At 55.1% G+C, this 17,210-nt stretch overlaps 1 protein-coding gene across 1 annotated transcript; it reads right to left on the bottom strand.

Annotated features, from left to right (window-relative positions):
• Positions 1-5,736: 5,736 nt before the first annotated feature.
• Positions 5,737-15,470, bottom strand: LOC133629569 (acrosin-like). Its single transcript, XM_062020212.1, has 10 exons — positions 15,397-15,470; positions 13,832-14,026; positions 13,371-13,639; positions 12,940-13,091; positions 12,509-12,669; positions 11,322-11,421; positions 7,348-7,373; positions 6,778-7,043; positions 6,346-6,488; positions 5,737-6,241 (listed from the first exon to the last, which is right to left on the bottom strand). The coding sequence occupies exons 1-10, from the start codon at positions 15,468-15,470 to the stop codon at positions 5,876-5,878; spliced, it is 1,752 nt and encodes a 583-aa protein (XP_061876196.1). The 3' UTR covers positions 5,737-5,875.
• Positions 15,471-17,210: the final 1,740 nt, after the last annotated feature.

Raw genomic sequence — 17,210 nt, 5'->3', positions numbered from 1 at the left:
GGAGAGAGGCGAGCCGCGCTGCGGAGGGCACGGCTGCCCCGGCGTGCCCTGGGCTCCAGGCAGCGCCAGCCCCAGGCTGCCGGGAAGCGGCGGCACCAGCCCGGCCCGTGCCCGGCACACGCCATCCCTGGCACGCCAGCGGCAGGCCGGGCCGCAGACAGGGCCCCTGCCAGTGCCGGGGGGACGGCCCTGCCCTGCTCCTACTCACCGGTAGAAGTCGACGCAGTGTCCTGCGGTCAGGACCCACTGGGAATGGATGAGGCTCCCTCCACAGAAATGCCCGGTGCCCTCTCCCCAGGGATTCTGGATGCTGACGGTCCAGGGCCAGGCCCCCACACGGGCATTCACGCCACCCACCACGCGCCACGGCTGCTCAGCCAGGGGCCGGGTGCCGCAGCTCCCCCTGCAAAGAGCAAGTCAGGAGTGTCCTGCTCCGGGGCTGGCTGCTGCTGGGGCTGCAGGGCAGCCGTCTGCCCTCCCCAGCGGGCGCCACACGGGCAGCGGGGCCGCTGGGGAACCCTTGGCTCCCAGCTCCTGGCACCAGCGCACCCTGCAGGGAAGGGCTGCCCCAGCTCCCTCCCACAGCCACTTACCAACAGCTGTCCCCTGCCACGCTCGCAGGCCAGCAGCACAGGGCCAGCACGACAAACACCAGCACAAGCTTCATTGCTGCGGCAACACGTGGCAGCTGCCAGAGCCGAGGGAGGGCTCGTGCCCAGCAGCGCTGCGGCCCATGCAATGCCCGCAGTGCTGGCGCTGCCCGCGGCACCTCGGCCCCGGGGCTGATGTCACAGAGCCGCTGCCTGCGGGCGCTGGGGCGGGGGCCATTCTGCATGGGGCACCACGCAGGGGGCCAGCAGGGGAGGGAGGCACAAGCAGGGATGGGACACCCCTCCCGCAACAAACTGCAGCACAGACTGTGCTCCGGGGGCCTGGCGACAACGTGCCCGTGCTGCCTCCGGCAGCTGGCGGCAGCAGCAGCTCACACAACTCAAAGACTGTCTCTCTGACTCAACCACAGTCCAGTTCTTGCCTCTTCCCAAGCAGGACTCTCTTGCCAGCTCCCATCAGCAGCCAGCTGCCTGGAGCCCCTTTGCCGCTCCTGCACGGCTTTGCAGCTCATCTCTGCACCTGCTTCCACTCCAAGTGCCTACATGAGAAGGCAAATCTCTTTGGCGTGTGTGAAAAAACAAAGGAGCTTTCATGCTTGGTGTTTCTCCTCAGTACTTTGCATCTCTCTGCGCTTCACCTCAGGCAGCTGTGTCCCTGCAGCCCAGACAGCTCTGTGCTGCAAGAGAAGCAGAATCGGAATCGTTTCTTGGACAAGCATCCCCTCTACTTACACCCCCCTGTGCTGCTTTAGCCTGATGGCCACCCAGTCATTAAATCACTCCCCCTCCTCAACTGCACAGCAGAGAGAGACAAATAGAACAAACCGCTTGTGAGTTAAGGACAGAGAGCTCACTCAGCAATGAGCGTCACGGGCAAAACAGACTCAACTTGGGCAGAAAAAGCTTTGATTATTACAAAATTAGAGCAGGGAGATGAGAAATAAAAGCGCCTGGAAAACCCCTCCCCCCACCCCTCCTCTGCCCACCACTCCCCTTCCTTCCCCCCAGCAGCGCAGACCATGGGGGTTGTGGGCAGTTCATCGCAGATGGACTTTGCCACTGCTGCTGCTCAGGGGGAGGCCTCCTCACGCTTCCCACTGCTGCACTGTGGGCTCCCTCCCACGGGAGACACTCCCTCACCAACTGCTCCAGCGTGGCTCCTTCCCACGGGCTGCAGCTCCTCACCGACTGCTCCAGCCTGGGGCCTGCCATGGGGGCAGCTCCTCACACCCTGCCCCAGCGGGGGTCACCCACCGCCACAACAGTCCCACGGGGACACACTGCTCCAGCCCGGGGCCCGCACAGGCTCACAAGCCCTGACACAAACCTGCTCTGCACGGCCACCTCCCCCACACACTCCCAGCTCCTGCCACCAACTCGCTCCACGATCAGCTTCCAGCACAGCCACAGCCTCCTGCGGCCCACGCCAGCAGGGCACGAGCAACGGCTCCGCGCGGGGCACGCTGGGAAGACGACGCCCCGCCCCCTCTGCCGCACGCCGCCTCCTGCCGCCCGCCGCCCCACAACTACAGCTCCCGGCACGCACCGCGGCTCCCGCCCGCTGCTTTGGGCCACAGCGACCCGCCGGGGGTCATGGGAAATGGAGGCTGCGGGGCGCCAACGAGCCTCCACACCTCCCGCTTTTAGGGGCTGCAGCCTAGTTTTTAAGATTCAACCCCTGCTTTTAGGCCCGAAATCCTTGGCTTTGGGGTCTAAACACCCACTTTTAGGGCCTAAATCCTCGTTTTTGGTGTCTAAACCCCCATTTTTAGGGTCTAGATCCTTGATTTTAATACTAAACTCATGGTTTTAGGGTCTAAATCCTTGTATTTCGGGTCTGAACACCCAGTTTAAGGGTCTAAATCCTCGTGTTTTGGCCGAATCCCACAGTTTTAGGGTCTTAATCCTCATTTTTTTGGGCCTAAAGTCTACTTTTTATGGTCTAAAACCTTGTTTTGCGGTCTATACCACCTGGTTTTGGGTCTAAATCCTCTTTTTTTGAGTCTAACCCATCAGTTTTAGGGCCTAAATCCCCTTTTTTTGGTGTTTCAACTCCCAGTTTTAGCGTCTGGACCCTTGTTTTTAGGACTAACCCCCTGGGTTTAGGGTCTAAATCCTTGTTTTTGGGGTCTAAAGAACCAGTTTTAGGGTCTTAATCCTAGTTGTCAGTCTATATCCCCTCTTTTAGGGTCCAAATCCCCATTTTTGGGTCTAAAGCCTCAGTTTTAGGGTCTAAATCCCCCTTTTTGGTGTCTAAACCCCCTGTTTTAGGGTCTAAATCTTTGATTTTAGTACTAAACCCCTCGTTTTAGGGTCTAAATCCTTGTTTTGGGGATCGAAACACTCAGTTTTAGGGCCTAAATACTCACTTTCGATCTTAACTCCCTGTTTTAGGGTCTAAATGTCCATTTTTGGGTCTAAACCCAAAGTTTTAGGGTGTTAATCCTCATGTTTTGGGCCTAAAGTCTAGTTTTTAGGGTCTAAATCCTTGTTTTGAGGTCTATACCACCTGGTTTTGGGTCTTAATCCCCTTTTTGGTATGTAAACCCTCAGTTTTAGGGTCTAAATCCTAATTTTGGGGTCTAAACCCACACGTTTAGGGTCTAAATCCCCTTTTTTGGTGTCTAAACCCCCAGTTTTAGGGTCTAGATCCTTGATCTTAGTACTAAACCCCTGGTTTTAGGGTCTAAGTCCGTGTAGTTGAGGTCTGAACACCCAGTTTAAGGGTCTAAATCCTCGTTTTTTGCTCTAAATCCACAGTTTTAGGGTCTTAATCCTCATTGTTTTGGGCCTAAAGTCTAGTTTTCAGGGTCTAAATCCTTGTTTTGAGGTCTATACCACCTGGTTTTGGGTCCTATTCCTCGTTTTTGGGGTCGAATTCCTCAGTTTTAGGGCCTAAATCCCCTTTTTTGGTGTTTCAACTCCCAGTTTTAGGGGCCGGATCCTTGTTTTTAGGACTAACCCCCTGGTTTTAGGGTCTAAATCCTTTGTTTTGGGGTCGAAACACTCAGTTTTACCAGCTAAATCCCCTTTTTATGGTGTCTAAACTCCCAGTTTTAGGGTCTAGATCCTCCTTTTAAGGACTAACCCCCTGGTTTTAGGGTCTAAATTCTTGGTTTTGGGGTCGAAACACCCATTTTTAGGGACTAAATCCTCGGTTTTGGTCTGAACTCCCTGTTTTAGGGTCTAAATCTCCGTTTTTGGGTCTAAACTCCCAGGTTTGGTGTCTAGAACCTCGTTTTTAGGAGTAAAACCCTGGTTTTAGGGTCTAAATCCTTGGTTTTGGGGTCGAAACACTCAGTTGTAGCATCTAAATCCCCTTTTTATGGTGTCTAAACTCCCAGTTTTAGGGTCTAGATCCTCCTTTTAAGGACTAACCCCCTGGTTTTAGGGTCTAAATCCTTGGTTTTGGGGTCGAAACACCCATTTTTAGGGACTAAATCCTCGTTTTCGGTCTAAACCCCCTCTTTCAGGGTCTAAATCTCTACTTTGGAGTCTAAACCCTCCGTTTTAGCATCTAAATCCCCTTTTTTGGTGTCGAAACTCCCACTTTTAGGGTCTAGGTCCTTGTTTTTAGGATTAATCCCCTGGTTTTAGGTTCTAAATCCTCATTTCAGGGTCTAAATCCCCAGTTTTAGGGTCTAAATCCCCTTTTGTTGGTGTCTAAATTCCCAGTTTTAGGGTCTAGATCCTCGTTTTTAAGGACTAAAGCCCAGGTTTTAGTGTACAAGTCTTTGTTTTTCAGATCTAAACACCCAGTTTTAGGGTCTAAATCCTCTTTTTTGGTCTAAATCCCCTGCTTTAGGATCTAAATCCTTGTGGGTTTTTTGGCCTAAAGTCGAGTTTTTAGGGTCTAATGCCTTTTTCTGAGGTCCATACCACCTGGTTTTGGGTCTAAATCCTTGTTTCTGGTGTCTAAACTCCCAGTTTAAGGATCTAGATCCTCGGTTTTATGACTAAACCCCTCATTTTTAGGTCTAAAACCTTGTTTTTGGGGTCTAAACAACCGGTTTTAGGATCTAAATCCTTGTTTTCAGTATAAACCCCCTGTTTTAAGATCTAGATCCTAATTTTAATGGCAAAACCCATACTTTTAGAATCTAAATTCTCTGTTTTGGTCTAAACCCCGTGTTTTAAGGTCTAAATCCTCGGTTTTGGGTCTACACCCTGGGTTTTAGGGTCTAAGTCCTCATTTTTTGGGCCTAAACTGTGGGTTGACGGTCTAAATCCTTGTTTTGGGGTACTAAGCATCTAGGTTTAAGGTCTAAATCATAATTTTCGGTCTAAACCCACTGTATTAGGGTCCAAATCTCATTTTTGTGTCTAAACCCCCAGTTTTAGGGTCTAAATCCTTGTTTTTAGGGTCTAAACCCACTGTTTTAGGGTCTATATCTTCGTTTTGGGGGTGTAAAGTCTAGATTTTAGGGTCTAAATAGTCCTTTTTAGGATCTATACCCCAGTTTTAGGGTCTAAAAGCTAACTTTTAGGTCTAACCCCACACTCTTAGGGTCTAAATCAATTTTTTGGGGGTCTAAGCTCCTGGTTTAAGGGTCTTAATCCTCATTTTTTGGTTCTAAAGTCTAGTTTTTAGGGTCTAAATCCTCCTTTTAGGTCTGTAACACCTGGCTTTGGGTCTAATTCCTCGGTTTTGTGCTCTAAACCCTCAGTTTTCCCGTCTAAATCCCCTTTTCTTGGTGTCTAAACTCCCGGTTTTAGGGTCTAGATCCTGGTTTTTAAGGACTAAACCCTTGGTTTTAGGGTCTAAATTCTTGTTTGTCAGATCTACATACCCAGTTTTAGGGTCTGGATCCTCGGTTCAAGGGTGTAATCCTAAAGCACCCTCCTCCACCCTCCTCCACCCAAGGGCTTCCCCAACCACAAGCCAGGATCCCCCTCCATGACCAGGGAGGCTGAGAGCCACCATGAAACCCACAGGCAGAACATTTGCTTTCAGCCCCCTGTGCAAGGCTGGGATGAGCATGGAGGGAGCTGAGAGCAGCCGTGTGCCAGGGCTGGCTGTCCAGCCAGGGCAGGGCGGCTGAGATGGCCCCTACCTGCAGGGCAGAGGGAGGGCAGCCAGGCCGTGCTGCAGGGACACAAGGAGGCAAAGGGGGCTCTTTCATGCTTTCAACCTTTTATTTTTACAACTCTCTGCAAACAGCTTTTCAGCTTCTACTTCCTCCTACCTAACGCCTACTGCTAAGGAGCTACAACGAAGGAGAGGGGCAGAGCCCAGCCCTGCACATCCAGCACAGTCCTGCTGCTCAAGCCACTTTTCCCCTCAGGCCCCGCAGCAGCTCCCCAAGACAACTGAAGAAATCAGCCAGTGAGCTGATGGGGAGTTGGCAGGGCCCAAAGCCGTCCGCTGGTTCTGGTGCCGGGACTAGTTCGGGGTTGGGCCGCGGAAAGGGCCCCGAGTCGGTGGGAAGACGTCTCCACGCCCGGGTGAGAGCAGCAGCCCTTCCTGCTGAGTGCATCTGCTGCAGCATCCAGTAGTAGAAGTGCTGGGTGGAGGTGTAGACCCCGGGCCTGTGCGCTCTGCCACAGCCTGCCCCCCAGCTGGTCACGCCCACCAGCCAGAAGAAGTTGGCGCCCGCAGCTCTGCAGACCAGCGGGCCCCCGCTGTCACCCTGCAGCACAGGACAGAGGCTCAGGGGGGTGTTGGGAAGCCCCAGCAGCCCCAGGTGGGACAGGGCTGCGGCTGCTGCCGCGCCTGACTCGCGGCTGCTCCTACCTGGCAGGCGTCGATGCCGCCCTGCGCGTAGCCGGCACACAGGTTGTAGCTGTGCAGTTTCCCCCTGTAATACTCGTAGCTGTTACACAGCCTGCCATCGATGAGGCGCACCTTGGCCTCCTGCAGCACGTCGGATCCGTGGGCTGTCAGCACAGCAAGGAATTAGCCCTCAGCAGCTGCGGGACACTTCCCCTCCCCCGGCTGGACACAGCCCTTCCCTGGGCCTTGGCTTTGCACCTTGCCAAAGAGGCAGCGCACCCATCTTTCCCTTGGGGCTGCCTTTGGGCCGTGGCCCACAAGCATAGAATCAACCATGGCTGGGGGTGGCAAGGGCCCTCGAGAGCTCATCCAAGCCCAGCTCAACTGCTCAAGCCAGTTCTCCTGGACCAGGCTTGCCCTGGGCACAGCAGCGCTTTCCCCAGGGGAACTCACTTCGTGCGGTGGTCTGGCCCCAGCCAGCGATGTAGCAGTCTCTCAGCTGGGACACCACCACATCGGCGGGGTGAGGCACACAGGCCACCTGCACGTACTGGTTGCACTCCACGGGCCGGTCCAGCTCCAGCAGGGCAATGTCGTAGTCGGTGACGTTGAAGTAGCTCTGGTGGAGCAGCGCCCGCGTGGTGTATCGCACCTGCACCTCGGGGCCCGTCAGAGTCAGCTGGTTGGCCCCGACCACCACCCGAAACCACGGCAGTCTCCTGGAAGGCAGATGGGGAGCAGAGGGCTCAGAGGGAGCGGAGCCGTGCGCTGCAGCCCGGCCCAGCCCAGCGGTGCCCTGCCTGCTGCTGGCCGAGGGAGAGAGGCGAGCCGCGCTGCGGAGGGCACGGCTGCCCCGGCGTGCCCTGGGCTCCAGGCAGCGCCAGCCCCAGGCTGCCGGGAAGCGGCGGCACCAGCCCGGCCCGTGCCCGGCACACGCCATCCCTGGCACGCCAGCGGCAGGCCGGGCCGCAGACAGGGCCCCTGCCAGTGCCGGGGGGACGGCCCTGCCCTGCTCCTACTCACCGGTAGAAGTCGACGCAGTGTCCTGCGGTCAGGACCCACTGGGAATGGATGAGGCTCCCTCCACAGAAATGCCCGGTGCCCTCTCCCCAGGGATTCTGGATGCTGACGGTCCAGGGCCAGGCCCCCACACGGGCATTCACGCCACCCACCACGCGCCACGGCTGCTCAGCCAGGGGCCGGGTGCCGCAGCTCCCCCTGCAAAGAGCAAGTCAGGAGTGTCCTGCTCCAGGGCTGGCTGCTGCTGGGGCTGCAGGGCAGCCGTCTGCCCTCCCCAGCGGGCGCCGCACGGGCAGCGGGGCCGCTGGGGAACCCTTGGCTCCCAGCTCCTGGCACCAGCGCACCCTGCAGGGAAGGGCTGCCCCAGCTCCCTCCCACAGCCACTTACCAACAGCTGTCCCCTGCCACGCTCGCAGGCCAGCAGCACAGGGCCAGCACGACAAACACCAGCACAAGCTTCATTGCTGCGGCAACACGCGGCAGCTGCCAGAGCCGAGGGAGGGCTCGTGCCCAGCAGCGCTGCGGCCCATGCAATGCCCGCAGTGCTGGCGCTGCCCGCGGCACCTCGGCCCCGGGGCTGATGTCACAGAGCCGCTGCCTGCGGGCGCTGGGGCGGGGGCCATTCTGTGTGGGGCACCACGCAGGGGGCCAGCAGGGGAGGGAGGCACAAGCAGGGATGGGACACCCCTCCCGCAACAAACTGCAGCACAGACTGTGCTCCGGGGGCCTGGCGACAACGTGCCCGTGCTGCCTCCGGCAGCTGGCGGCAGCAGCAGCTCACACAACTCAAAGACTGTCTCTCTGACTCAACCACAGTCCAGTTCTTGCCTCTTCCCAAGTAGGACTCTCTTGCCAGCTCCCATCAGCAGCCAGCTGCCTGGAGCCCTTTTGCCGCTCCTGCACGGCTTTGCAGCTCATCTCTGCACCTGCTTCCACTCCAAGTGCCTACATGAGAAGGCAAATCTCTTTGGCGTGTGTGAAAAAACAAAGGAGCTTTCATGCTTGGTGTTTCTCCTCAGTACTTTGCATCTCTCTGCGCTTCACCTCAGGCAGCTGTGTCCCTGCAGCCCAGACAGCTCTGTGCTGCAAGAGAAGCAGAATCGGAATCATTTCTTGGACAAGCATCCCCTCTACTTACACCCCCCTGTGCTGCTTTAGCCTGATGGCCACCCAGTCATTAAATCACTCCCCCTCCTCAACTGCACAGCAGAGAGAGACAAATAGAACAAACCGCTTGTGAGTTAAGGACAGAGAGCTCACTCAGCAATGAGCGTCACGGGCAAAACAGACTCAACTTGGGCAGAAAAAGCTTTGATTATTACAAAATTAGAGCAGGGAGATGAGAAATCAAAGCGCCTGGATAACCCCTCCCCCCACCCCTCCTCTGCCCACCACTCCCCTTCCTTCCCCCCAGCAGCGCAGACCATGGGGGTTGTGGGCAGTTCATCGCAGACGGACTTTGCTGCTGCTGCTGCTCAGGGGGAGGCCTCCTCACGCTTCCCACTGCTGCACTGTGGGCTCCCTCCCACGGGAGACACTCCCTCACCAACTGCTCCAGCGTGGCTCCTTCCCACGGGCTGCAGCTCCTCACCGACTGCTCCAGCCTGGGGCCTGCCATGGGGGCAGCTCCTCACACCCTGCCCCAGCGGGGGTCACCCACCGCCACAACAGTCCCACGGGGACACACTGCTCCAGCCCGGGGCCCTCCCAGGCTCACAAGCCCTGACACAAACCTGCTCTGCACGGCCACCTCCCCCACACACTCCCAGCTCCTGCCACCAACTCGCTCCACGATCAGCTTCCAGCACAGCCACAGCCTCCTGCGGCCCACGCCAGCAGGGCACGAGCAACGGCTCCGCGCGGGGCACGCTGGGAAGCCGAGGCCCCGCCCCCTCCGCCGCACGCCGCCTCCTGCCGCCCGCCGCCCCACAACTACAGCTCCCGGCACGCACCGCGGCTCCCGCCCGCTGCTTTGGGCCACAGCGACCCGCCGGGGGTCATGGGAAATGGAGGCTGCGGGGCGCCAACGAGCCTCCACACCTCCCGCTTTTAGGGGCTGCAGCCTAGTTTTTAAGATTCAACCCCTGCTTTTAGGCTCGAAATCCTTGGCTTTGGGGTCTAAACACCCACTTTGAGGGCCTAAATCCTCGTTTTTGGTGTCTAAACCCCCATTTTTAGGGTCTAGATCCTTGATTTTAATACTAAACTCATGGTTTTAGGGTCTAAATCCTTGTATTTCGGGTCTGAACACCCAGTTTAAGGGTCTAAATCCTTGTGTTTTGGTCTAACCCCACAGTTTTAGGGGCTTAATCCTCATTTTTTTGCACCTAAAGTCTATTTTTTAGGGTCTAAAACCTTGTTTTGAGGTCTATACCACCCGGTTTTGGGTCTAAACCCACGGTTTTTTGAGTCTAACCCATCAGTTTTAGGGCCTAAATCCCCTTTTTCTGGTGTCTTCAACTCCCAGTTTTAGCGTCTGGACGCTTGTTTTTAGGACTAACCCCCTGGGTTTAGGGTCTAAATCCTTGTTTTTGGGGTCTAAAGAACCAGTTTTAGGGTCTTAATCCTAGTTGTCAGTCTATATCCCCTCTTTTAGGGTCCAAATCCCCACTTTTGGGTCTAAAGCCTCAGTTTTAGGGTCTAAATCCCCCTTTTTGGTGTCTAAACCCCCTGTTTTAGGGTCTAAATCTTTGATTTTAGTACTAAACCCCTCGTTTTAGGGTCTAAATCCTTGTTTTGGGGATCGAAACACTCAGTTTTAGGGCCTAAATACTCACTTTCGATCTTAACTCCCTGTTTTAGGGTCTAAATGTCCATTTTTGGGTCTAAACCCAAAGTTTTAGGGTGTTAATCCTCATGTTTTGGGCCTAAAGTCTAGTTTTTAGGGTCTAAATCCTTGGTTTGAGGTCTATACCACCTGGTTTTGGGTCTTAATCCCCTTTTTGGTATGTAAACCCTCAGTTTTAGGGTCTAAATCCTAATTTTGGGGTCTAAACCCACATGTTTAGGGTCTAAATCCCCTTTTTTTGTGTCTAAAACCCCAGTTTTAGGGTCTAGATCCTTGATCTTAGTACTAAACCCCTGGTTTTAGGGTCTAAGTCCTCGTAGTTGAGGTTCTGAACACCCAGTTTAAGGGTCTAAATCCTCGTTTTTTGCTCTAAACCCACAGTTTTAGGGTCTTAATCCTCATTGTTTTGGGCCTAAAGTCTAGTTTTCAGGGTCTAAATCCTTGTTTTAAGGTCTATACCACCTGGTTTTAGGGTCTAAATCCTTGGTTTTGGGGTCGAAACACCCATTTTTAGGGCCTAAATCCCCGTTTTCGTTCTGAACTCCCTGTTTTAGGGTCTAAATCTCCATTTTTGGTTCTAAACTCCCAGTTTTAGGGTCTAGATCTTCGTTTTTAAGGACTAAATCCCTGGTTTTTGTTCTAAATCCTTGTTTTTGGGGTCTCAACAACCAGTTTTAGGATCTAAATCCCCTTTTTTTTGGTGCCTAAACTCCCAGTTTTAGGGTCTAAATCCTCGTTCTTAAGGACTAAACCCCTGGTTTTATGGTCTAAGTTTTTTGGTTTTGGCATCTAAACACCCAGTTTTAGGATCTGGATCCTCGTTTTTATAACTAAACCCATGGTTTTAGTATCTAAATCCTTGGTTTTGGGGTCTAAACAACCAGTTTTAGGGTCTAAATAACCAGTTTTAGGGTCTATATCTTCATTTTTGGTCAAAACCCACTTTTTTAGGGTCTAAATTCCCTTTTTTTTGGTCTATAGCCATAGTTTTAGGGTCCAAATCCTCATTTTTTGGGGGGTAAAGTCTAGTTTTTAGGGTCTAAATCCACGTTCTATGTCTTTGCCACCTGGATTTGGGTCTAAATCCTCGATTTTGGAGTCTAAACCCTAAGTTTTAGAGTCTAAATCCCCTGTTTTGGTGTCTAAACTCGTAGTTTTAAGGTCTAGATCCTTGTTTTTAGGATTAAACCCTTGGTGTCCCCAGCGTGCCCTGCGGGGAGCCCGGCTCCTCTTTCTCCTTCCTCAGGCTCCTCTTTCTCTTCTGGGTCATCTGTGAAAGGTTTCTCGCCCTGAAAAGAGAAGATTCACAGTGATCAATGGCACAGGGTCCAGTGTGAGGCCTGTGGGCAGTGGAGTTCCACAGGGATGGGCTCTGGGGCCAGTCTGGTTCAGCATCTCCATCAGGGAGCTGGGGGAGGGCACAGAGGGACCCTCAGCGAGTTCCCTGCTGGCACCAAACTGGGAGCACTGGCTGAGTGCCCAGAGCCTGAGCTGCCAGGCAGGGAGAGCTGGGCACAGAGGGAGCTGCTGAGGGGCAGCAAGGGCAGAGTGGTGCAGCTGGGCAGGAACAAGCCCAGCAGCAGCCCAGGCTGGGGCTGAGCTGCTGGAGAGCAGCTCCAGGAGAGGGACCTGGCAGTGCTGGGGGAGAACAAACCAACCCTGAGCAGCAGCTTGTCCTGTTGCTACATACCATAGAAAAAGGGATTTCCCAACCTCCTACACCCACCCTTTAGCTATTTATAAATGTTAAACTCTCCCCTCAGTCTCCTCCAGACTGAACAGCCCCAGTTCCCGCAGCCTTTCCTCGTATGAAAGATGTTCCAGTCCCCTGATCATCTTGGTGGCCCTGTGCTGGCCACTCCCCAGACGTTCTGTGTCTCTTTTGAGCTGATCACAGGTTGCTCCTAAAATTTCTTGTGATTCCAACACACCAACTTTAATGCAGCTGTAAATGAGCCCAGCTCCACAGGGACTGAGCGATGGACTGAGGCACAACGTGCTGTGCAAACAGGCAGCTTTATTGACTACACTAAGTCTCCTTCAGCCTTTGTGTGTGCTGAGAGGAGCATGGGGAGGACAGAGCAGGGGTGGGACACAGGGGCTGCCCTTGGAGCAGCGGGCAGTGCCCCAGGGGGAAATGGTGGTGGCACAGCACAGCCTGCGCTGGGTCCTGGCCACGCTGCTGCTCAAGCCCCTCTTCCCATCAGGAACCGCAGGAGCCCCCGCAGCAAACTAAAGAACTTCAACACCTTCTGGCATGCAAAGGCACAGGACGTGGAGCTGCCTGGTTGTGTTGCACCTGGCCTTGGTGTCTGAGAGGGGGCTGAGGTGGACACAGGCTGTGACAGTGGAGGAGCTGATGTCTCGTCTTGGTGCCCTTCCATGTGCTCCAGGATCCAGTTATAAAAGTGCTGAGTGCTGGTGTAGATCCCAGGCCGTTTTTCTCTTGCACAGCCTTTCCCCCAGCTGGTCACTCCAACGACCCAGTAGTAGTCAGCGTGGCTGTCTTGGCAGGCGAGGGGACCACCACTGTCACCCTGCAGCAGAGCAGAGAGGAGGAAGGGAGTGTTGGGTGGCTGCTGTCAGCACAGGGACCCTGGATGTGTGGAAGACAGAGGTACCTGCACTGGGCTCTGGACCTAAGGGCTGCCAAGTACCCTGGATGGGTTTTCTGGGCAGTCTCGGGCCTATGGGACAAGGCAAGGGGCCCTGGGCAAGGAGATGATGATGGGGAAGGGGAGGGAAGCCCCAGCAGTGGTGGGACAGGGCTGTGGGTGCTGCAGGGGGTGACTCGTAGCTGCTCCTACCTGGCAGGTGTCGATACCACCCTGTGGGTACCCGGCACACAGGTTGTAGCTGTGCACAGCCCCTGTGTACCACTGGCTGCTGTTACAGAGCTTGGTATCAATGAGATGAACCTTGGCCTCCTGCAGCACATCAGGTAATTTGGGTCTCGTGGCTGTGAGCACAACAAGGAATTAACCCCAATAGCTCTGGGCCACTTGCCCTCCCCTGTCTGGCAAAGCCCTTCCCTGGGCCTCGGCTTTGCACCTACCCATAGACACACCAGACACGTCTTTCCCTTCAGTCTGGCTTTGGACAATGGCTCAGACCCCTGTCTGCAGCCTGATGTCCCCACAGCCTGACTGTGGCTCTCCCCTTGGCTCTCCTCACGCCCAACCCGTCTCCCCAGCGTGCCAGGCCTCAGGACACAAAAGCTTTTACAAGGGGAACTCACATCGTGCAACTGTGGATCCCCAACCAGCAACGTAGCAGGTTTTCAGCTCCAACACCTTCACATCTTGGGGTTGAGGCAAACAGGCCAGCTGGACGTGCTCATTGCACTGGATGGGCTGGTCCAGTTCCAGCACAGCAATGTCATTCTCAGCCCTGGGTCTCCGGTAGCCCTCATGACGCAGCAGCCGCTTGATGCGGCGCACTTGGGCCTCGGGGCCCAGCTGAGACAACTTTGTGGTCCCGGTCACCACCCGCCACTTGGTGATGTTCCTGGAAGGCAGATGGAGAGCAGAGGGCTCAGAGGGAGCACTTGCCTGCCTCCTGGTTGCTGAGGGAGAGAGGTGAGTCATGCTACGGAGGGCACAGCATGGCAGTGCCCCGGAGCTGGGCTCACTGCAAGGGAACGGGACGGGAGCAGCAGCAGCAGCGTTGTGGGGATGCCTCTTCCCTGCTCCTCCTCACCTGGCCTTTTGGAAGCAATGGGCTGCTGTGAGCACCCACTGTGGGTTGATGAGGGACCCTCCACAGTAATGCTTGGTGCGTTTTCCCCAGGGGCGCTGGAGGCTGACGATCCAGGGCCAGGTCCCCGGAGCCGCATTTGTGCCACCCACGATGCGCAACGACTCAGACAAAGAAGCCTTGAGCTGGAGCCTGCAGCTCTCCCTGTAAGTAGAAAGTCATGAGTGTCCTGCTCCAGGGCTCGCTGCTCAGGCTACAGGGCAGCTCACTGCCCTCCACACCGGGTGCTGCATGGACAGCGGGGCAGGGAGCCCTTAGCCCTGGCTTCTGCATTTGCCCGTGTAGTGGTTCTGGCTGGGCCAGGTTTTTGGTAGCAGGGGGGCTACAGGGGTGGCTCCTCTAAACAAAGAGCTGCCAGAAGCTTCCATGTAGCTCACAGGGTTAGGGCTGCTCAATTCTAAGCTGGACCCTCCACCTGACCCAGGCTTGGCCAATTAGTGATAGAGGTGACACCTCTGTGAATAACAGAGAAGGGGAAGAAGTTGTTGAGCAGTTCCAAAAGTGCAGCAGCAAGAGGGAGTGTGACTGTGAAAACATCCACACACACACCAAGGCCAGTGGAGGAAAAGGGGAGGAGGGTGCTTAGGCCCTGGCAGAAAGAGCCCCCAGTGCCCTGTGGTGCAGCCCATGGTGAGGCAGCTGTGCCCCTGCAGCCCATGGAGGCCCCGGGGAGCACAGACCCACTGGCAGCCCGTGGAGGAGCCCACGCCACAGCAGGGGGATGCCTGAAGGAGGCTGTGACTGCGTGGGGAGCTCACCCTGCAGCGAGTTCCTGGCAGCCCGTGGGGAGAGAGGAGCCCAGGCCAGAGCAGGTTTGTGTCAGGGCTTGTGAGCCTGGGAGGGCCCCGGGCTGGAGCAGTGTGTCCCCGTGGGACTGTTGTGGCGGTGGGTGACCCCCGCTGGGGCAGGGTGTGAGGAGCTGCCCCCATGGCAGGCCCCAGGCTGGAGCAGTCGGTGAGGAGCTGCAGCCCGTGGGAAGGAGCCACGCTGGAGCAGTTGGTGAGGGAGTGTCTCCCGTGGGAGGGAGCCCACAGTGCAGCAGTGGGAAGCGTGAGGAGGCCTCCCCCTGAGCAGCAGCAGTGGCAAAGTCCATCTGCGATGAACTGCCCACAACCCCCACGGTCTGCGCTGCTGGGGGGAAGGAAGGGGAGTGGTGGGCAGAGGAGGGGTGGGGGGAGATGCTTTAAGAGTCAATTCTATTTCTCATCTCCCTGCTCTTATTGTTTCTTTAATAAATCAAACCTTTTTCTCCCCAAGTTGAGTCTGTTTTGCCCGTGACGCTCATTGCTGAGTGAGCTCTCAACTCACAAGCTGTTTGTTACATTTCTCTCTCTCTCCTGTCCAGTTTGGCAGGGGGAGTGATTTAATGACTGGGTGGACATTGGGATAAACCACCACAGCCCTGCAGCCTGGCTCCCACACCGTGGGGTTTGGGGAGCTGTGACGTGGCCACGGGGCACTAGTGGACCTTGTAAGGGCTGCCCAAGCTCCCTCCCAGAGCCACTTACCTACAGCTTTCCCATGAGCTGCTTGCAGGCCTGCAATACAGGGCCAGCACGATGAGGATGAGCAGAAGCTTCATCACTTCTGGCAACACGTGGCAGAACCAAGGGAAGGTTTGTCACCACCAGTGCAGGGACTGATGCTGTGACTGCAGTGCTCATGCTGCCCACAGCACCTTGGCCCCTGGGGTGTGATGTCACAGAGCCGCTGGTTACGGGTGCTGGGCGTGGGGGATTCTGCATGGGGCACCACGAGGGGGGCTGAGCAAGGGAGAGGAAGAAACAGGGATGGGACACCCCACAGCAACAAACCTGTTGGCAACTGAATCCTGTGGGCAACAAGAGCCATAGGGTGACTGCATGGCATCTGCCCCACACTTGTGCTCCCACCCTCTGCAATATCCGTGTCCACTTGGTTCAGGCTGTGTGGGGCTCCCTGCAGACCAGGAGAGAACTTGGCCATGGGGGGACTGTCATGTGGCAGCAGCTCTGATTGGATTCCTGCCTCTGCAGCCACCCTGGGTGAGGAAGGGGCCTATGAACAGCATGTTTGCTCCTGTCCTTTAACCCGCTGCTAAGCTCCTCTATGTCTCTTCTTCACTTTCCTCTCCTGGCTCCTGCCCACAGGGGGCCCCTTTTTCTCTTCAAACACACCCACTTATCCTTTAACTGAATTTAATGGTTCTTGTAATCACACAATGATTTTGAACATCCTCTTTTATTTGGTTTGAAACCTTCAAAAGTGACCCTGGTCTGAAGGGCTCAGCTAGTCACACGCTACAGAACACCTCTGGAGCTGACCCCCAATAAAGAATGTTCACTCCAGAGCTACAGCAGATGGGTGTCATCTAAGCTCTGCTGCTGTCAATGTGACACACTCCTGTAAATCAAGGACCAAAGTGCTACTTGCTACATCACCGTTGCTTCCCAGGGCCGCCCACCCCTTTGAAGTGAGGCAGAAAGAGCTTTTCAAGTGAAATGCTTGGTGAGGTGAAGATCCTGAAGCTTTTCTGAGGTCACACCACACTCAAAAGCCCCTTTTCCTTGTCTTTCCCCTCTGTCAAAGCTCGCTTTTGAAACAGCACGACTTGCCAGAGAGCCAAGAGCTGGGTCACAGACAGCTCAGCTCTTCTCCTGCTCACCTAGACAGACCAGCAGGAGAAACAGCTTCCCACCTTCCCCTCTGCACTGGGCTTACCAAGAACCTCAAAACTTGGACTACACCTTCAGAAGGGTATTGGAAGTCTACAGGAGGTGTAGATTGGTGCTTTAATGGGGGCACAAAGCCTATTTGTAACATTAGCAGAGACAGTTGGAGGTGCCCAAGCCTGCTTTGAGACTTCAGAGTTTCCCAGTACCAGGACTAATGGCTCTAGAAAACTGAGTATTGAAAGGAAATGTCACTTAGCAAGGTGAAACTTTGTCAGGAGCCACTCAAAAGGGATTCCACATTATTAATAAGCAGGCTCAAGCTAATACTGAAATGACACAGCAAAATAGTCCAGGCCTAAATTTGCTCTTAGTGAGTGTGTGGATATCTTAAATGAGACGAAGACCACAGCTGCATCCAGCTCCCAAACAGAACCAATACCTTGCAAGAACAACTCCATGAGATGGGGAAATAAGTAGAAGTCAGTCAAGCAACCAGAGATGCAGCAGAGAGTTATTGGCTTAACACAGTTCCCCAAGAAATGGGTGGATGGTCCTTAAAAGCCTGGCTGGCTGCCCTGTTGGAAGGAATCATCTTTGTGCTTACAACCATCATGGTTATTGGAATTTGCATGGGTTCTATGAAAAGGGCCACTGGGAAAATATAGGGA

Source organism: Colius striatus, unplaced genomic scaffold (genome assembly GCF_028858725.1).
Source record: "Colius striatus isolate bColStr4 unplaced genomic scaffold, bColStr4.1.hap1 scaffold_76, whole genome shotgun sequence".
Taxonomy (NCBI): domain Eukaryota; kingdom Metazoa; phylum Chordata; class Aves; order Coliiformes; family Coliidae; genus Colius; species Colius striatus.
Note: the sequence above shows the minus strand (reverse complement) of the source record. Positions and strands in the feature narration are given on the sequence as shown.